This window comes from Macrobrachium nipponense, chromosome 28 (assembly GCF_015104395.2).
Source record: "Macrobrachium nipponense isolate FS-2020 chromosome 28, ASM1510439v2, whole genome shotgun sequence".
Classification (NCBI taxonomy): domain Eukaryota; kingdom Metazoa; phylum Arthropoda; class Malacostraca; order Decapoda; family Palaemonidae; genus Macrobrachium; species Macrobrachium nipponense.
In genome coordinates, this window is record NC_087217.1 from 38,489,439 (window position 1) to 38,511,427 (window position 21,989).

General features: G+C 46.0%; 1 protein-coding gene across 1 annotated transcript in view; it reads right to left on the reverse strand.

Annotated features, from left to right (window-relative positions):
- The window catches only part of LOC135201671 (cold shock domain-containing protein CG9705-like), a 154,455-nt gene that overhangs the window by 86,888 nt on the left and 45,578 nt on the right, over nucleotides 1-21,989 (reverse strand). The window contains exon 3 of the mRNA XM_064230789.1: nucleotides 2,026-2,039. Within this exon, the coding sequence (XP_064086859.1) occupies nucleotides 2,026-2,039 (14 nt within the window). The remainder of the gene's footprint in view (nucleotides 1-2,025; nucleotides 2,040-21,989) is intronic.

Consider the following 21,989-nt stretch of genomic DNA (forward strand, 5'->3'; position numbering starts at 1 on the left):
TGAAAATGTAACAAACAACTAAAGAAGTGTTTATAGTATGTGAATTTCAGTATGATTATTACAATAATAACAGTTCATTAATGAACTAATTTGTACTTGGTATCAAAATACTGCTGATGACTCAAAGCTTAAACAACATTGGAATAAAATCCTTTTAAGCAGAGCAAACAGTTTTAACATTAAAATAACCTATCAAGAAGAAAGACCAGTTTTCTGAAGTATTTCATATTTTAGGCACAAAGACTTCAAAAAGCATGTTAAATACGGTATGGCATATACAGGTACTGTTAGCCGAAATAAAAGTATTTACTGGTTAAAAATACACAAACCTCTTCAACATTTCATTTATATTATGGCACTATACTTTATTTCACCTAAAACTCATCACTCATACATAGCCCATACTTATGGCCTTTTGAATGTCTTGACACTGCAGTCTTTTGTTAAACAGACAGAAGCGCCTGCTGAGTCTGTTAAAAAAAAAAAGTTACTTACGAGGATTTTAGTGGCAACAGGAGCTAGTCAAGATGATGGAAGGAGGAACGCACAACCGACCTGCCTTAACCCATCCCAGCTACAACGCATGTTTCCTTGAGCCCAGGTAACTAAATGGAGGGTAGCTGGAGGTAGGCCATATATGTTAAGACTGCAGGTTTGTTAATTAGGAAAAATACAACTTTATTTAAAATTTTTCATTTGTTCATATGCAGAAATAAACTTTTGGTTGTCATGTAAGGGAGACTTACTCTTGGAGGTAGGGTAAGGAAAACCTAAGAACTGGCTAGAGGTTCAGCACACCTGGACTCACTTCCTGGCCAAAGCAGGACATAGGAAGGAGTCTTATGCCTCAGATCCTGATCTGTTATGTCAAAGGTTACTCAGCAACCAGACACCTCGGTTAAGAGACCATGTGAACTGTTACACTATGTCGTGTAGGAATATAAAGAACCTGTAATAGTCTAACAACAAAACTTATGTTAGCCAACCTTGTTTGTTGCATTTCCTCTCTCCTCTTGTAAGAGAGAGGAAGGGACTTGCTTCCATATACAATCCGGTCCCGAAATATGCATTTGAATTTTTTTTTGTGCGATTCCCCTTTTATTTGGTCGCTAGTTCTCAAAATAAATTTTTTTTTATCTGCAAAGCTGTTCAAAGTCTGCGAGTCACACGCCGCGAACATGATATTGTAATGATACAATTAAGTTTGTTCATACTTACCTGGCAGATATATATAGACTGTATTTTTTCCGAATCCGACAGAAATTTAAACACTTTACGACACACGCAGTGGGAGTCAGGTGGTTAGTACCCATTCCCGCCGCTGGAGGCGGGTATCAGGAATCATTCCCATTTTCTATTCATAATTTTTCTTTCCACTGTCTCCTGAGGGGATGGTGGGTGGGTACTTGATTATATATACTGCCAGGTAAGTATGAACAAACTTAATTGTATCATTACAATATCATTTTGTTTCATGAAACTTACCTGTCAGATATATATATAGCTGAATCCCACCTTTGTGTGGGGAGAGACAGAATAGAAGATTTTAGGAAACATATATATGCAGATAATTGATATCTTTGATTCCTTACCTGTTAGCATAGCTGACTTCGTGGTTACTGCCGCGTAAGTCTGCTTGTGCTACTAGAGTTGCCAGCGAGGTAGACCTACCTATAGCTGGTGCACTCCAGATGATCTGTCAACAGGGGCGAGACCACGACGTGACTAGACCATATTGATCATACCATGAGGGCTAAGAAGTAAAATAAATATATATATATATATATCACCACCTGACCCACCTAGCCAAAGTTAAGGTGTGTTTAACTAAGGCTTAAGAGTTAAGAAGTCACCGTTGTCGGCGACTCAACTACTAAATTAAGAGCTCTTCCTAACCATTTTCTACAGGATAGGATGAGTGGTACTTCTTGCCCCCAAGATTGTGTCTGCAGACACGTATGGCCCTAGCGAGCAGGCAGATCTCATATGCCATCTTCACATCTCGCAGGGAGTGTGAATTGAAACACAGAGTTGCTTCGCTAAACATGGTACTCAGGATGTTGCTGAGTGCCATGCTCTGTTGAAATGCTTCCGAGGCCGCGCCCTCACCTCGTGAGCATTCAAATCAAAAGATTTCAAATCTTTGTGCAAACACAAAGAAGGAGCTTTTTGAAAGACCTCCTTAACAATAAAGCCAGGGTGTTCTTCGATATGGGCAAGTCTGGTCTTTTCGGAACACTGCAGATTGTCCGTACGACTTCGACTTTCTTGAGTTTTATGTAGATAAAACTTGAGAGACCTGACAGGGCACAGGACTCTCTCTGGCTCCTGCCCACTAACTTGTGCCATCCTTGCTTCCAAGCTCCTGGCCCAAGGACAAAACGGGTTTCCATTCATAGGCCATAACGAAAAAGCTTAGAGAGCACACCGCCTTGTGTTCTCTAAGCCAAAACTTGTGACGATGGCTTAAAATCTCACTAACCCTCTTTGTCGTATCTAGGGTGGTTAGAAAAATGCCTTCCTGATCACATGCAAGAAGTTAACAGGTAGGAGATGTCGAATGCTTTGACATCAGAACTTCAGACTATGTCTAAGTTCCATATTGAAAGCTTCGATCTGGACATGCACACGTCAGTCCGTCTGTACTAACGTCAGGTGACCGACCAGTTGACCAGTCAGACGAATCAAGGACAGCAAGGCTGTACCCTGAAGACCATAAGGCACTATTCTTCGCTGAAGGATGAGTGTTTGGACTGCCTGGGCGATTCAAGCTAAGCAAACCTTGGGGGGTGTATCAACGCAACCCAACGTCGTTAGCAAATCAACTCCTGAGCCACTCCTGACTCGAGCTTCTGGTGCCAGGAGAAAGGAGCGAGGAGCAAAAAGGCGATTCAGTCCCCGAAGGACGAATGCCTGACAGTCCAACCTGGTCTCATGTTAAACGATCCATCGGGGGTGTATAAACGCAACCGACTTCGTCAACAAGAAACTCAGGGCTACTATATGTCTCCTGATCTCGCACGAGTGTCTGACTCCAGAAAACAGGTGAGACAAAAAGTAGATGGTGAGCGAGTTTCGAGATTTCACAGAACTCAAAGATCGTGAAGGGCTTTGTTGTTTGACAGAAGCAAATCTCTGAGCCCAAATGCCGTCAACAACATATTTGCGTATTCTTTATAGTTGTGACGCCAGCTTATCCCATTCTTCAAACGAAAGGAAGACTGCAATCTTATGCTGTCAACATCTCGATAGTCTGAACGTAGTCAGACTCAGAGCAGAGAGGTTATAGGTACCTTTCGTGTTAAAGGAGACCGACTCTCTCGGAAAAGGTTCTTGGAAGGACGTGACCTCTGTGAATCTAGGGTCTTGAAGGCCAACATGGGGCGATTAGCGTCATTGTCGCTCCCTGTGATGATATAAATCATCTTATTACATTTCCTAAGCGATTGAAAAAGGGGAAAAGAGACTAAACATCCATCCCCGTTCAATATCATAGGATGGCGTTTAATGTTACCAAGCTCCCGGATCGAGAAAAGGGAGCAGAGAAGAAGAAGCCTCTTCGTCCTCAAACCTAGCGAAGAGATGAATGAAAGGACGTCCCTAAAGTCTCCACAACTCTCAACATACTTCTAAAGAAAGATTCCACTCGGAAGTCAGTAGTTGCTGCCTTCGATCGAGACGATTCGAACGGACTTTTGCAATCCTGTAACGAACCTCTAGAGGATCGTTCCATTCTACGCCTGTTGTTATAATAGGCTCTTTCTCGTAAACCCGAACCGGGACGGAGAGAAGATACTTCCTAAGATATGAGAGAGCTGTGGAAGATCAGAGTTGATATGGACCATGGTTCCAAAAACTCGTTTCGAGGACTGGAGGGACGACTGAATTGCTTCCACTTCTTTCAGATTATGATCCAGGACATCTGAAACCCTCTCCAGATGTCCGGCACCTTCTTTCTATCACCTCAAGAGATACTTAACGCACCGAGAGATGTTCAGAATCATTCCTAGATCTTTAATAAAATGATATTTTTATTTTAAGATAAATTTTTAAATATACTTACCTGGCAGTTATATACATAGCTATATTCTCTGACGTCGTGACGTCACGACAGACTTTTCGAAACTCGCGGCAATCGCCGACCATCGGTCAGGTGATCGTTACCTGTACGCCCTCTAGATAGTTACCTGGAAACCCCATATTTTCTCGCCCTCTAGTCTCTTGAGGGGAGGTGGGTGGGTTTCTAATTGTATATAACTGCCAGGTAAGTATATTTAAAAATTTATCTTAAAATAAAAATATCATTTTTAAATATGTAACTGACCTGGCAGTTATATACATAGCTGATTGACACCTTTGGAGGAGGGTCAGAGACAGCAACATCGTTGTAAGGTAACTACTTGATAGGTAACTAAAGATTCTTACCTGCTAAGGAAGCTGACTTGACGACTACTGCCTCTTTAGATCTGCGTCTCCTTAGGAGCTCCAGCTAAGGGATGTGACCTGTGCAGCTGATGAGCTCAAATGGGGTTTGTCGACGGGATGTGACCTCTATGCGACAAAACCACCTATGCCCTTGACATGGGCTAAAACAGGCAAAGACCACCTAACCATCCAATCCTTGCATACAAGAGATTGAAAGACACACATATACACTAGACTGTTGAAGGTTTCCCCTAACCTTCAACACAACCATAAAAATAACATCAAGGGTCTAACATGTAGGATTAGAGGTATCAACTCCTTCACCCAACACCGAGCCACTGGCTACGAAACGGTCCAAGGTTCTGCAGTCTTCATATACCGTTTCTATTTGTTTTCAGGTAAAAAGAAGAAAATACGGAGCTGCTCCTCCAGTATGTCGCGTCTAAAATGGCTTTAAGGGACTGATTCTTTCTAACGCCATTGACGTCGAGACTGCTCGCACTTCATGGGCCTTTCCTTTAAAGCCTTGTAAAGCGTTTCATTGCACTCCGTGTGAGCTTCTTGAATCACACTTCTAATAAAGAAGGCTAAAGCGTTCTTTGACATAGCCTTTTGGGATCTTCAACGGAACACCATAAGTTGTCAAAAAGTCCCTCTAACGTCCTTGCACCTGTGCAGATAACACTGTAATGCTCTTACCGGACAAAAGAGTCCTTTCACGTTCCTGACCTGCAAAATCTCCAAGGCTGGGAATCGTAAAAGACCTAGGCCAAGGATTGGAAGGAGTTTCATTCTTGGCTAAGAAACCTAAAGTGGTTGAACAAACTGCTTTAGATCTACTAATTCCTACTCTTTTGTCCATAGCTTGAATCTCGCTTACTCTCCTTGCAGTAGCGAGAGCGACTAGAAAAAGTGTCTTCCTGGTTAAATTCCTGAACGAGCTCTCCTGGATCGGCTCAAACTTGTCAGACATTAAAAACCTTAGTACTACGTCCAGATTCCATCCTGGTAGTTGTTCAGTCTTTTGTTTCGTAGTATCAAAAGATCTAATTAAGTCGTGAAGATCTTGATTCCTAGACAAGTCCAGTCCTCTATGTCTAAAGACTGACGCCAGCATGCTCCTGTATCCCTTAATTGTAGTAGTGGCTAAACCTACTGTAAGTTTTAAGTGAAGAAGGAAGTCTGCGATCTGGCTCACAGATGTTGGACGAGGACACCTTCTTCTCCTTACACCAGTTTCTAAATATTCTCCCACTTCGACTGGTAGACGTTGATGGTCGAAGCCCTTCTTGATCTGGCGAATAGCTTTAGCTGCCTCTCGCGAAAAGCCTCTAGCTCTAAGGAGCTTTTTGCGACAGTCGAAAGGCAGTTAGCTGAAGAGCGTGGGTATTCCTGTGATACCGTTTGAAGTGTGGGCTGTCGTGAGCAGATCTGGAAGCAACTGAAGGGTTCTTGGAACTTCCACTAGCCACTGCAACATCTCTGCGAACCAGTCTCGCGTCGGCCAGTACGGGGCTATCAGGGTCATTCTGCTTCCTTCGGACTGCGCGAACTTCTTTAATACTTTGTGTATCACTTTGAAGGGAGGGAAGGCGTACAGATCCAGTCCTTCCCAGTTCATGAGGAACGCGTCTACTGCTACCGCTTGTGGATCCGGCACCGGTGAGCAGAACGTCTGCATCCTCCTTGTCTTGTTGGTTGCAAACAAGTCTATGGAAGGTTGCCCCCATAACCTCCATAGTAAATTCGCATACCTCTAACTTGAGAGTCCATTCTGTTGGCAGGACCTGATTTCTCTGGCTCAAGAGGTCCGCTCTGACATTTAATTCCCCTTGTACAAATCTCGTTTGGAGGACGATATTTCTGTCCTTTGCCCATAGCAACAGATTCTTGGCTGTCTCGTTCAGAGAAAACGAGTGGGTGCCTCCTTGTTTCCTGACATACGCTAGAGCAGTCACGTTGTCCATGCTTATTTCCACTACTTTGCCTGCCACACATTCCTCGAATGCCTGAAGAGCTAGAAAAGCTGCCATCAGCTCTTTCTTGTTGATATGCCAATTTCTTTCGGTTTCGCTCCATCTTCCCGAAATTTCCCTGTTCCCCAGAGTCGCTCCCCAGCCTAGGTCTGATGCGTCTGAGAACAGTATTAGCTGTGGATTCAATTGTTGAAGTGAAACTCCTTCTCCCAGCTTCGCTGGATCCAGCCACCAATCAAGTCTTTCTTGACCTCTGCTGAAATTGGGAAGGTGTCTGAAAGCCTTTGTTCCTTCCTTTCCAATTTCTGTTGAGGTAAAATTGCAGAGGTCTGATATGCAGTCTTCCCAGTGAGACGAACTGTTCGATCGAGGAAATGGTCCCCAAAAGACTCATCCATTCCCTCGCCGAACATTGTTGTCTCCCCAGGAATTCCTGCACCCGATTCAGGCATCGGTCTTGTCTCTCCTGGGAGGGAGAAGCCCGAAAATCCTGAGAGTTCATCAGAACTCCTAAATAAATGATCGAGCGAGAGGGCTCCAGGTGAGACTTTTCCAGGTTCACCCCACTAGCCCTAGTTCCCGTACTAGGTTCAGGGTTATATTCATATCCTCCAGACCACGTTTCTTGGAGTTGGCCCTGAGAAAGCCAATCGTCCAGATAAAGAGAAATGCGGATCCCCCTTCGTGTAGCCATTTGGCTACATTCGCCATAATAGCTGTGAATATTTGTGGCGCTGTGCTGAGCCCGAAGCAAAGAGCCCTGAACTGGAATACTCTTCCTTCGAATAAGAACCTGAGGTACTTCCGAGAGCTTGGGTGGATGGGGACATGAAAATAAGCGTCCTGTAGGTCTAATGAGACCATCCAATCTCCCGGTCTCAACGCCGATAGCACTGATTGCGTTGTTTCCATCGTGAATTTTCGTCTTCACGACGAAGGCGTTTAGAGCACTGACGGTCCAGAACGGGTCTCCATCCTCCCGAGCTCTTGGTACCAAAAACAGTCGATTGTAGAACCCCGGATTCTCTTGGGGTGAAACAGGTTCTATCGCCTTTTTTAAGAGCATAAGCTCTACTTGTTCTTTTAACGCGAATCTCTTGCTGCTGTCCTTGTAATTCGCTGTTAAGTCGAGGGGATCTAAAACTATGGGAGGTTTGGCGTAAAAAGGGATCTTGTAGCCCTCCCTAGTATCTGAAGGGTCCAGTTGTCTGCCCCTCTCTCTCTCCAGGCTTCCCAAAACAAAGAAAGCCTGGCTCCTATTTGTGTCTGAAGGACTGTCTGATCATGGCCTCCTTTTGGAAGGAAGCTTGCCACCTTTTCTGGAGGGTTTTCTAGAAGTTCCCGACGTCCCTCGGGGCTGTTTTCCTCGAAAAACTGGTGTGGTTGTTTCTCCTCTCTCGCTCTCTTGGTCGCAAACGACGAAGGCACCCCACTGGCTGCCTTCGATATTAGGTCCTGTGTGGTCTTCTGAGTCAATGAAGTGGCAATATCTCTAATAATCTCCTGTGGAAAAGAAATTTCGCAAAGGGGGCAAACAAAAGCTCTGCTCTTTGTACCTGTGTGACCCCTTTAGCTGTAAAGGAGCAGAGAAGGGACCTTTTCTTCACGATTCCTGCCGTGAAAATCGCTGCCACTTCATTAGTTCCGTCACGTAACGCCTTGTCCATACAAGACATCACACTCAGAAGGTTAGAAATGTCCGTTGAATCCTTCTCTTCCTCTTTCTTGGCAAGAGCACTCAGAGACCAGTCTAGAAGTTCAGGACCTCAAACACTCTAAACACGCCCTTCAGTAAATGATCGAACTCTTGCATCGACCACATCACCTTCGCTGCTGATAAGGCATGTCTACGATTTGGCATCGACGATACTGGAGAAGTCTGCCTGAGAGGAGGCAGGTTAACTCCCAGGCCCAGAACTTCCCCAGTCTCGTACAACGCTGGATTTCGAAGCCAATCTTGCAGGAGGAAAAAGAAAAACGAAAGCAGTTTTGCCTCGCTGCTTTTTCCTCTTTCATCCAGTCGTTCATCTTCGCAAGCGCTTTCCTTGGCCGAAATGGCAAAGAACCATCTTAGTAAGGCAGTCTTATTCTGGGTTTTCTTCCACAAAGGAACTGAGACAGGGGAGAACGAGGTGCTGCGGGCTTGAAATCCGTTTCAAAAAGCTCTTGAAACAGAAGCATAGAGTCTTATAGTCGGAAGGAGGAACTTGTTCTTTCGTCTCCTCTTCCGAAACTACCTCCAACATCTCCGAAGGTCTCTCTCTGTCTCGTTCCGCATCGGATGATGTATTTAAAGCCAAAGCCGGAGCGTCATTGGTCTCGATGTGTTCCTTGGCACCAGAAACCGCCGAGGCGTCATGCTTACGAGCGTCGGCGTCACGTCCTTCTCTCTCACGCGCGCTGGCGTCACGCTCTTTGCTCTTACGAGCGTTGGCGTCACTCTCTTTGCTCTTACGCGCGCTGGCGTCACGCTCGGTAAGCGTCATGTCCGAGTAAATCGGAAGTGTCCTGGTTGTCTGTGTTCTTGGCGTTGACGCTTCGCGAAGTCTTCATCACTCCCGGGGCGTCCAGACTGACGCTTGGGTTCTTGCAGCTTTTCCATAAGTACAGACAGCTGCTGTTGCATATCTTGCAGCATATTCTTGGCTTCATTGTCTCTCGAGGGAGAGGGTAACTCGTCAGGTTCGCCCACACGAACCGCAGCCAGAGGAGTCGATCCTTCTAAGGCTTCCTGAGGACACTTGGTAGGAAGCTTCCTAGGTAAATCCTCCCAAGTAGCAGGAGGAAGAGGAGCGTGCATCGAAAGCACTGTCTTGCTCTGTTTAGCTGGCGAGGCTTCCGATGACGAAAACTTCTCCGGAGAACTCCAGTGACTGCAGCCTGGCAGTTGCTCATCTGATGAGACCTCACAAACACGAGGTAATTTCCTCTTGAGAGGACGAGAGGAAGTAGAGTGTCGCCATCCTCGACGCGGGGAGACGTCATCGGATGACGAACCAAACACTCGACGCGCCTTTTCTACGGCTGTCTGAAGCAACCTTGGAAGCGTCAGCAGGTTTGTTTGAGGGCACGCCCGACCGGATACTAGAGCCTCTCGCCTCCCTTAGACTTTCGACTTTACGTCTCCCATGGGTCCGGGAGCTTGTAAGAGGTCTGGGTCTAGGAGCGCGACAGGACCGATCGGACGCACCCTCCACTACACTGTCACTAACACTAAACTTGTCACTTACACTGACTTTAGCACCTGCACTTAAAGCACTTACACAGTCCAAGTGCGATTGCCCTGCTCAGTAAGAGAGGCAATCTGTTGTCCCATTTTTTCAAGCACACCGCTTGAATACCTGCAAAGGTTGAGTCCTTCGCCGCCCCCCGACTCCGGAGACAGGTTCGGGAGCTGATACTTCTACTAAATTACGCTCAGAAGGAGCAGGGGAAGGAACTATGGGATTATCTACCACTTCCTGATTCGTTGATGAACGGGAAAGGGAACGTCTTAGTTCTTCTAATTCCTATCTCTCTCGAGCTTACGGCCACCTACTTGTCCAACTCCTTCCACTCCTTATCATCCAAATCAAGCACTCATCACATCTATTCTCAAAAAAAGTGCAAATTCTATACCCCTAGCAATTCAACACAAAGTGGGGTATCAGAGAAGCTTTGGGAATTCTAACCCGAACACACCCCCCTTTACAGCAGACTCTATACACAACTCCGAGTCCGACATTGTTAATTGAGTATCCAAAAACAAATCCAAAATCAATCCAAGTCAACAACAGCGAAAGCCAATAAAATACTTCACCCAACGATGAAATACTCTAGCGAGTACGGAAAACCTATCGAGGAGCCCCACAACAACGAAGTTGCCGCTTGGGCGACAGAAAAAACATATGGGGTTTCCAGGTAACTATCTAGAGGGCGTACAGGTAACGATCACCTGACCGATGGTCGGCGATTGCCGCGAGTTTCGAAAAGTCTGTCGTGACGTCACGACGTCAGAGAATATAGCTATGTATATAACTGCCAGGTCAGTTACATATTTAAAAATTTCAGTTTCCCGGTAGGAAAAAACTGTAGAGGTCTGAATTGCAGTCTATTCAGGGAAACAAACTTCTTTAGGAAGGAAATGGTCCCCAGCAAGCTCATCCATTCCCATCACACAGTAGTTTACGTTTACTTCCCTAATAAGGCTGCGCTTTTGCCTAAGCAAGAGAGCATATAATAGTGCAATGTTGTGGTAGACTCGTAGTCCTATACCGTGCGGTAACGAGCACCGAAAGGAGTAAGATATCTCTGTAGAACATATTAAGGCCAAACGAATGCAATGTTTATTCATTCATGTAAGAAATCCCCTCAATCTTAGGCTAAAGTCCGTGATTGTAGGGCAGAGATACAGTTCGTCAGTCAATCCCGCAGGAGAGAGAGAGACGTAACTGCCAGCACAGAGATACGGTTTAGTCAGTCAATCCCGCAGGAGAGAGAGACTTAACCTACAGCGCATGACAGCGAACGGTTTGGTACTGGCTCGTTTGGACTGGAGGAGAGGACAGTGACAGCAGCAGCTTACGATCGTCCGTCATCGTCGTCTCTTAACTTTATGCCTGGGTTGCCAGCTACCCTATTCTATGAAGAAAAAGGTCCGTTATTTTTAGCATAAAGAGACTCTCAAGCTGGTATATTAAGCAAAACAAAACAGAAAACGCTTAAATATATAGATGCGTTTGTGTCGTCAGAACACTACCATACAACGGTAAAAGATAAATCGGGAAACTCCTGGAAGGCTGCAGGGAGTAACCGATTAAATGTCCTTAAAATGGATCATAGACCTCTCGGTTGCCATCCGAAGAGGTAACTACAGCAAGCGTATATGACTTGAACCAACCAGAATAAAATAACGCAAGGCAAATATGAAATTATATCACAATAAAGTTTGTTCATACTCACCTGGCAGACATATATAGCTGAATTCGGAAATACAGCTACATACATATCTGACAGGCAAGTTTCATGAACAAAACTTAGGAGAATCGAAGCAGTCAGCTCAAGCTTCTTATGTTATTGGACATAAGCGTTCATTGACGTAGTCTACAAGTCTATTTCTTGTACGAGTCTGCGAATGACGAATGAGAGCTCTTCCGAATCTTGTCAATAAGAGCTTATTCGCTTACGCAATATCAAGTTAATGAGAATGTTTGTCAATGAGAACTAACCCATTTACGGGACAAAGAGATATTTTGTCAATGAGGGGATACCCACTTACTTGACAAAACGATAGTATATTGTCAATGGGGAAAGTCACTGAATTGACAAACGTAATCCAGGAAGTCGAGCATTTTATTTTCCGATTCCCGTCTCAACGAGGAAGGGGCAAGAAATCCTGTTAAGAGACTGGGCTTACGTCAGGTAGAACGACGATGTTCAATTCAGCAGCGTAGTCCCGACTAGGAACTAACAAATCTATCATCTGAAAAGCCCTTTCAGATGGGCTAAAAAGCTGGCAAAATTATCCTGGGAAGAGGAAGAACTCTCCAACCAGCTTCCTCTCCCGTATCACAACTAATGCCTGCTAAAGCTTAAAATTTATTGGCAGTATGGCAAAGGCAGTCCTGTCTTGCGCTTTCCTGAAGAGCGTACTTTTGACGAGTGCCTTTGCAAGAATCCTACTGAACGTTGCCGAGAGTCCTGACGTGCAGGACATTGAGCCTTTATAACCCGTAACTGCCTTATCGCAAAGTCTTGACTGCGGTAGTGGCAACTTAAATTTATTGGCAGAATGGCAAAGCTTTGCGGTAGAGCAAACGAGAACTTCCCTTGAGCTTTTCCTTAACTCCATCCACCTATGCGAAAAGCAATATTAATTGACAGAGACCTCTTGAATTCACGAAACCCGATGTCTTGCTGGGTTTCGAAGAAGAAGTTGTCTGTTCACTTTAAGCTTGCTCCGAAGCACTGCCTACTTCACATTCTTTGCAGGTGAGGTAGAAGGTATCACCTGGCGTGCGCTGGTGCACGCTCGGCGTCCACTGGAGCGCGCTCGGCGTCCACTGGAGCGCGCTCGGCGTCCACGTGGCGCGCAGCAGCTCGGCGTCCACTGGCGCGCGCTTGGCGTGCACCCGCGCGCGCCCGTGGCTTGGGCGTCCGCTCTCAAAAGCTTACTGCTACTATGACTTCTTTTACGTATTTCTCGGTGGAAAGACGGACACAAGTTCAGGCGACGTTCGCCTTCTTACTTCTCACTGAAACGCATAACGGAGAGAGAGAGAGAGAGAGGACGTGAAGCGTCCTCTTCTATAAAACTTCTATTTAGAGGGCGCGAGTCCATCCGAAAGCTCCAACCCCTGCGCGGGGAGGACGCTTCGGAGGACGAGAAGCAATCCTTCAGGATTCGTGCACGTGCACAGCACTTAGGCAGTCTGGGGATTTTCATCAGAAACTGCCGAAGGCACGCCAGATCGGTGGGGGTTCCTCGTAACCCTCCTTCGGCTTTCGACATGCTCTCTCCCTGGTTCTGGGAGTCAAGCAGAGGTCCCGGCCTAAGAGGCGAAACGAGGCCGATCTGACGCACCATCCACTACACAAGGGGTATCACTGCACTTCTGCACTTCACTTTTACTCTCTAAAGCAAGCACTTTCGATTCTAAGTTACGAATCGAAGGAGTATCAGAGAAAGGGCAATTTCTCTACAGACACTGCTTAGGGCCCGAAAGCAACACTGCAGGGTTAGGAGTAACAATTACAGAAGTAGCACTTCACAGCAATGAAGGAGAGCGAGCACCTCTCGTAAACATATACATAGCCCGTAGGCCATACTACAGGGTTATGCAAAATAAAGTCTACAGGAAGGTTAGCAGGTACACTACCCTGACTTTTGTTACTGATTAATTGCGTACATACAAATCATACGTCTTCCTTACGGAATTAGACATGTTTACTGATTAATTGCGTACATACGAATCATACGTCTTCCTTACGGAATAGACAAAGTCTCACACTCCTTACATGACAAATCTCAACAAAGAAGCAAGACCCATACCCCTCGTACATACCAAGTGCGAATCTACCGAAGCTTTCGGTAGCCACACCCTATCTTTGCAGACAACCCGTCTGAAACTAGCCTAACTAGATTCAGATATTTGTTTTATGCAAAAATGAATCAAATTCAAATCAATTTAAGATAGCGTATGCCTAGCCACAAATCCAAGTGAATAAATCAAAAGACAATTAGGATACTTAGCGGCAATGAAGTTTCCAAAATCCTAAGACGGAGGTACTGAAAACAGGTGTTTTCAGCACCGGCGACAGAAAAATTATGAATAGAAAATGGGAATGATTCCTGATACCCGCCTCCCAGCGGCGGGAATGGGTACTAACCACCTGACTCCCACTGCGTGTGTCGTAAGTGTTTAAATTTCTGTCGGATTCGGAAAAATACAGCTATATATATATCTGACAGGTAAGTTTCATGAACAAAATATCAAATCTATTGTCTTTTCAAGTATTTTAGGTGGGGTGGGGGTGGGAGGTTTGCTGGTATCTGAGAGAAGGGGTGGGGGGAATGTGTGAAAGATTTCCGGCTCAGCTGTTAGCTAAGACCGCGTAGGGTGTATGAATGATCGTTATCATCATCGCATCGCCATACTTATTATTCAGATCTGCGAAGAGTATTCTGATCATCATCATCACCATAGGTATTATTCAGATCTGCGAAGTGTATTCTGAAGGCTTCTGCTCAGCCATTAGCTAAGACATAAGGCTCGTCCTCACCCATTTGTGACGTCATAGCACAGTGCGTATGAATGATCGGTATCATCATCATCACTATACATATTCAGATCTGCGAGGTGTATTCTGATCATCCTCATCATGTATGCATCTGCTTAGAAGTTGAAAGGGATGACCTATTTTCTCGAAAATAAAAAGCATAAAAAGCTTGTCCTTAAGTTAATGAAGTCCTTAAGTTAAAGACTGCTAAAATGGAAGAGCAACTTCCATTTTAGCAGTAGTCGACAACTTGAAATCCGTCACTGCTGAACATGATGTAAGAAATTTTTTGTCTAGGCTAACTTGTTTTGACTAACTTTGGCATTTGATCATTTATTTTTTTCTATTGTTGAAATAGATTTTGATGAAAATGATTAGTAAAAGTGATTAACAGAGAAGCAGATGTATGAGAGAGAGAGAGAGAGAGAGAGAGAGAGAGAGAGAGAGAGAGAGAGAGAGAGAGAGAGAGAGAGAGAGAGAGAGAGAGAAACTGTCATTTTATGCAGAATTTTGAATTTTTATCATTTCTTTTTAAGAAATTGTAATTTCATATAAAATTTTGAATTTTCATCAATTCTTTTTTATCGTAGAATAAATAAATTTAGATGAAAACGACGATTACATAGTGAACATGACAGACAAAGAAACTGAGACAGGCGTTCAACCAAGTTTGTTAGGCCTAACAGGAGTGAAGACATGCATGATCCACCAGTCCCCGAAACATTAAATGGTTCACAAAGCCTTCCTTCAGCAGAACAACTCTTAGTGGAGGATTAGAGATGAGTTTGAAGGTTTTTTTTGGCAGACAATAGGTAGATGAAATTCCATCCAAAAGGTTTATTCGTTGTCTAAGGAGGAGGTAATTTTCATATTGAAGGTAACTGTATATTTATATTCAGCAACTCAAACAATCTTCTAGCTCTGTTTGCGAAAGGAGGTGGATGATTGTTTATAATTACATCTCTTTTTTTTCAAATAATTTTCATTCTCTAAGGAGAGAGAGAGAGAGAGAGAGAGAGAGAGAGAGAGAGAGAGAGAGAGAGAGAGAGAGAGAGAGAGAGAGAGTTCACCACATTCAACCTGTAAAGAAGAGGTTGGTGATGATCTAAGGCCCCTGAACATACTCTAAGGCCTTCGTTATGAACTGGGTCTAATGTTTTCAGTGATGCTTCTGATGCTTCACCACATACTTCACATCCAGAGTCAATGATAGACAGCACTGTTGCTTTATACAGTACATAAAGGGTATGTCTACTGGCTCCCCAAGTAGTGGTTGATAGTTTTTTAATTATATTTAATGATCTTAACATTTTAACTTCATGTATGTTATGTCAGCTTTTCAATTTAGGCAAGTATCAAATACTAATCCTAAAGATTTTGCAGTTTGACCAATTGGCATAGTATACTACAATTTCTGATTTTTAAATCTATATCTGCACCTTTCTCCCAATTTTTATTTCTATAAAATACGACAGCTTGAGTCTTAATGGACAATTTAAAGCCTACAGATGGGATCCATTCATCTATTTTTATTTTAGTTTTATTATCAATGATTTGTCCTGCATGTTTCATGTGAGATGCTGATTAATATATAGTAAAATCACCCATTCACAGGTCACTTTTTATTCCTGTAGGTAGACAACTACTGATATCATTTACATATTGCCAAAGTAAACAGTGTGCCATTAAGGACGCTTCCCTGTGGAACACCATCCTCAAGTGGAAATGCTCTGGACAAACATCATCAATCCTCATCTGAAAACTGTGATGGCAAAAAGTTGTAGGTAAATCTCCATGGATGCTGTGTTTATACAGGCAGTCCCTGGTTATCGGCAGGGGTCCCGTTCCCGGGCACGTGCTGATAACCCAAAACTGCCATTAACCAAAAATGATATTGTTATGATACAATAAAGTTTGTTCATACTTACCTGGCAGATATATATATTCATAGTGCCCACCCACCTCCCCTCAGGAGACAGTGGCACTAGAAAATCTGAATAGAAAATGGGAATGGTTCCTGATACCCGCCTCCCAGCGGCGGGAATGGGTACTAACCACCTGGCCTCCCATTGCGTGTGTCGTAAGTTTTGAAATTCTGTCGGACTTCAGAGAATATAGCTATATACTATATATCTGCCAGGTAAGTATGAACAAACTTTATTGTATCATAACAATATCATTTTGTTCATGAGACTTACCTGTCAGATATATATACTATAGCTGAATCCCACCATTGGAGGTGGGAAGAGACAGAATAGGATTTAGGAAACAAATTACATGTAGATGATTGACACCTTGGTTCCTTACCTGTTAGCATAGCTGACTTCGTGATTACTGTCACCCAAGTCTGCTTCTGCTTTACTAGAGTCACCAGCGAGGTAGTGACCTGTATAGCTGGTGAGTTCTAGATGATCTGTCAACGGGGGCGTGACCACAATGCAACTAGACCATATTGACCATACTATGAGGGCAACGAAGAAAAAAACCACCACCTGACCAAGCCTATCATAAGTTAATCCCACATAACTTAGGCTAAAGAATGGGAAGTTCACCTCTGGCGGCGACCCAACAACCATAAACAAATACAATAAAATTAAAAACTCTCCTAACCAATTTCTAAAGGATAGGATGAGTGCTACTTCCTGCCCCCAAGATTGTATCTGCGGAAACGTATGGTCCAAGCGAACAGCAGTTCTCATATGTTGTCTTCACATCCCGTAGGTAGTGTGAAGCGAACACCGAGTTGCTTCGCCAAAAGGTGGCGCCCAGGATATCACAGAGTGCCATATTCCTCTGAAATGCCACCGAGGTTGCGATAGCCATCACCTTGTGAGCATTCACTTTAAACAGTTTCAGATCACTGTCCTTACAGGACGAATGAGCCTCTTTGATGGTGTTTCTCAAGAAGAACGCCAGAGCATTCTTAGACATAGGTAAGTCTGGCCTTCTTACAGAACACCACAAATTGCTCGAAGGACCTCGACATTCCTTCGTCTTATGTAAATAAAATTTGAGAGCCCTGACAGGGCACAGGACTCTCTCTAGCTCTTGTCCAACAATTTCAGCCATACCCTTGATCTCAAAGCTCCTGGGCCAAGGGTTAGACGGGTTTTCGTTCTTGGCTAAGAACATCGGGCTCAAGGAACAAACGGCGTTATGCCCTTTAAAGCCTACATGCTTGCTGATGGCTTGAATTTCGCTAACTCTCTTCGCCATCGCCAGAGCAGTTAGGAAAACAGCCTTTCTGGTAACATCCCTTAGAGTTGCAGCATGGAGAGGTTCGAACGGACTGGACGTCAGGAACTTCAAGACCATGTCCAAATTCCAGGAAGGTAGCTTAGGCTGAGCCTCCTTCGTGGTCTCAAAAGACCTTAAGAGATCGTGAAGGTCCTTGTTGTTAGCTAGGTCCATATCCTTTTATTGTTGGAACTGCCAACTTTTCATCATTCCTTAAATAAAGGAGGAAGTCGGGTATCTAGAGGAAATGCCCTTCTTCCTACACCAACTCCTGAAAGCGGCCCACTTCGATTGGTACACTGCAAGAGAGGAAGCTCTCCTTGAATTGGCAATAGCTCTTGCCACTGGTCTTGAAAAACCTCTCGCTCTGGCCAACTTCTCGATAGTCTGAACGCAGTCAGACTCAGAGCGGGGAGGTTTTTGTGGTACCTCTCGAAGTGGGGCTGTCTGAGTAGATCGACTCTCAACGGTAGCGTCCTCGGGAAGTCTACTAAGAAGGACATGACCTCTGTGAACCACTCCTTCGCAGGCCAAAGCGGGGCGATCAACGTCATCCTCGTCCCTTCCGACGCTGCAAACTTTCTCATGACTTCTCCCAAGATCTTGAACGGGGGAAAGGCATACACGTCCATCCCTGTCCAATCCCAGAGGAGGGCGTCTACTGCTACTGCTCCTGGATCGAGTACAGGAGAGCAGTATAGAGGAAGTCTCTTCGTCCTCGATGTTGCGAATAAGTCCACCTGAGGACGTCCCCATAACCTCCACAGCTCCTGGCATACCTCCTGGTGAAGGGTCCATTCGGTCGGAAGCAGTTGCTCTTGCCGACTGAGAAGATCTGCACGGACGTTCTCGACTCCTGCCACGAACCTCGTAACAATCGTTACTTCCCGTGCTTGGGCGCACAACAGGATCTCTCTTGCTAGGACGAACAGGGACCGAGAGTGTGTTCCTCCCTGTTTCCTGAGGTAAGCCAGAGCTGTGGTACTGTCCGAGTTGATCTGGACTACTCGGTTTGCAACTTCTTCTTCGAAGAACTGGAGAGCCAAATAAATCGCCACCAGTTCTTTGAGATTTATGTGCCAGGACACCTGTTCCCCTCTCCAGGTGCCTGACACTTCTTCCCCCCCTAGTGTTGCTCCCCATCCCAAGGTGGACGCGTCAGAAAACAACAATAGGTCGGGGCTCCGAAGCTTGAGAGAAAAGCCCTCTGACAGCTTTGCAGGATCGAGCCACCACCTTAAGTGAGCTTTTACTTGATCTGAGATCCTCAAGATCATATCTAGATCCTTCTTGTCCTTCCTGTTCTCCGCAAGGAAAAACTGGAGAGGTCTGAGATGCAGTCTCCCCAGGGAAACAAACTTTTCCAGCGAGGAAATGGTCCCAGCAGACTCATCCATTCCCTCACCGAGCATGTTTCTTTCCCCAGGAAGGCTGAAACTTTGTCTAAGCCTTGCTGCTGACGTTTCCTGGGACAGAAAAGCTCGAAAAGCCACTGAATCCATCTGAATCCACCCCAGATCACACGATCGGACTGCGTTGGGATCAAGATGGGACTTTTTTCGAAGTTTTAACTAGAAGTCCAGGGACCTTCGCCAATGTTCCAACGTCGTGTGAAGGTCCTCCAGATACAGAGAGATTCTTATGTTTTAAAGATGAAGCCATCTTGCCACATTCCTCATTAGAATCGTGAAGATCATCGGGGCTGTGCTTAACCAGAACAAAAGAGCCCTGAACTGAAAGACTTTCCCGTTTTCAGGACAAACCCTCCAGGTACTTCATTTGACTGAGGATGGATTGGGACATGAAAATAGGCGTCCCTGAAGGTCTAAAGGACACCATCCAGTCGACCTTGGTCTTAAGGCTTCCTAAAACCGACTGAGGGCGTCTCCATCTTGCAATTTTTGTATTTCTATAAAAAGGTTCAGCCACGCTTTACGTCTAGGACTGGTCTCCATCCTCCCGACTGTTTCGGTCACCAGGAAAAAACATGTTGTTAAAACCTGGGGATTCCAGGTCTAGGACCAGTTTCCACAGACCTCTTTTCGAGCATTTGTTCCGAGCAAGATCGAACAGAACTCTGCTTTTCTTCTCCGATGGTAAATGAGGTGACAGATCCCTCGGGTGTAGCGTGCCACAGCGGAAGGCGGTTTGAGGAATGGGATCTTGTTTATCCTTTTCCTTCGATGACTTCGAGGGACCAGCTGTTTCCGTACCCCGTCTCTCTCTCCAGGCTTTCACAAATGAAAGAAGCCTGGCTGCCGACAGGTGGGTCCTGAAGGACTGGCGCATCAACTTTTTACCCTGAGCTTGGAAGGGGCTATGGCCTCTGGGAAGAACCTCCTTCCTCGAGGGAGGGGACGATCTCGAGGGAAGCTCCTCCTCGAAAAGGGCTTCTGCTTCTTGGAAGCCTGTCCAAGCATAGTAGCAGAAGGAACTGCAGGACGTCTAGAAGGACTGGGGCCAGGAGGTCTTGAGTGGGCCTTCTCCTGCAGGCCTGACGGCTAGATCCTTTATCATAGAGACGGTGGGGGAAGAGATGGCTCGAAAGAAAGGGGCGAAACATGCAACTCTGCCCCTCTGTGAGGGGAGAAACAAGACTTAGCAGTAAAGTTACAAAAACAAAGCTCCCTCTTCATCAAGAGCCCTGTACAAAAATGCGAAGCCAGCTCCTCCGAACCAATCCCTGACGGCCTTGTCCATACACCGCCAAAACCAAAAACTGGGACAGCTCCCCAAGACTAATAGAGTCAGGACTGCGAGACTGTAAATCCAGGACTCCTAAAACGACCAGTCAAAAAATTTGAAAATCTTCCATTGTCCTAAACAGTCTTTTTGAGATGGTGGTCCCAATTCGGAAGTAGTCCAGGACACCTTCCGCTGATGAAAGGAGGAGACCTCACCTTGGGGCGTTCTACAATGCATGGTCAAAGTCTCCCTGAGAACGAGGAAGGAAACTCTTCAGCCCAACGTACCTTCTCCTGTCTCATACCCAAAGTCCCTGCTTTACCACTGAGTCCTCGGACGGGGTGGGGCCAGGGCAAAGGAAGTATTGCCATTGGGCCTTCCTCAAATCCATCCAGTCATGGAACCGTTATTTTTGAATGGCTCCTCTTCGTAGAAAGGGAAGTCTTCATTTTCACAAAACCCGGAGTTTCTGCTGGTTTTGGAAGAGGGCTAACGTGAAGGAAGGAGGGAGCGAGGGGCTGAGGGTTGAAACTTGTCTCCAAACAGAGCACGAAGAAGGCGTGGGCCAAGACCTGGTAGTCTGAGGAAGAACGAAACTGCCTAACTCTCCCTATTCCACGGGAGCAGCTAGGACGGAATCCACGGAAGTGAGAGGTCTAAGAACCCTTTAGGCCCAACGCTCCAAAAGGGACTGGTCCTCCGTTGCGGAAGAACTCTCGACCAAGGCTGGAGTTTTTTGTTTTTTTACAAGAAAGCCTCTGAAGCGATCCCTGAAGATCTGCCCGAAGGAGGCATCCTGACGAGGCGTCTTGTAGAAGTGTTCCTGGACGAGCGTCCTTGCGTTGGCGAGGGTCCTGACAAGCGTCCTGACGAGCGGTCGATACGAGCCATTTTGCCTGGAGGAGCATCCTGACGAGCAGGAAACGAAAAGAGTCCGACCCGACGCGTCGTCCTTGTGGGGAGCGTCCCGCTGGGCGTCCTGTACGAGCAGGAGGACGACGTGGCGTCCCGACGGCGGAGTCCTGACGAAGCTTCCTGACGAAAAGCAAAGCAGCAGCCAGAAAGAACCCGTCCAAGTCGAGCAGCACAGGAGCGGTCCTGCCTTAGCAGCATGCAGAGCGTCACGGAGGGGCGCGAGAGGGGAGTCTTGACGAGAAGCTAGACGATTCTCGGCTGCCAATGAGCCTTACGGTATACCTCTCTCTCAGACAGAAAAGAGAGGTCTGGGTAGACGCTCATCGCACCCTCTAAGAACAAGCGCTGGGGTGCCGAACGAAATCTAGAGGGCGACGAAGCAGGCAAAAGAGACAAAACGAGGAGGAAGGAGGAGGTGGGGGACTGCTTGGGAGCCTCTTGATAGGCAGGCTCGAGTTCCTTCCTACGTCGACGCGGCTCTGCACCTCTTTCTCCAGCAATCAGTGAAGGTAACTGTTGCTACATCACAATGGAGCAATCTTCTTGGTAGGAGAAGACTCCTTTTCAGGGGAAAGGGGCCTTGAATCCTGTGAGAAGGGACGAGGGGTGAGGGGAATTCTTCCTTTTCCTTCTCACAAAGGAAAAGCTAAACACCAGACTCTCTCCCTGGAGCGACTGGGGCGCTCCCAACAGCGTCATCCTCCGATGACGTCCTTGTCCGTCCTTCTTGCGGTGGAAAAAGCAAAGCAAAAACTCAAAACTCCCGGAGAAGACCGCAAAATATCTAGAGAAAAAGGACGTGGACAAGCCGTCCTCCTCCTCTGACGGATTCTCTTCAAAGGGCGAGAGTTCTGCCGAGGAGCTCTTCGCCACCCCTTTGCGCGGGGGGGGGACCGCTTCGGAAACGGACGAAAGCAAATCCTATTAAGGATATGCGCACGAGCACGATCCCTTGGCAGCCTGGGAAGCGTCAACATGGTCCTGGTCGAAGGG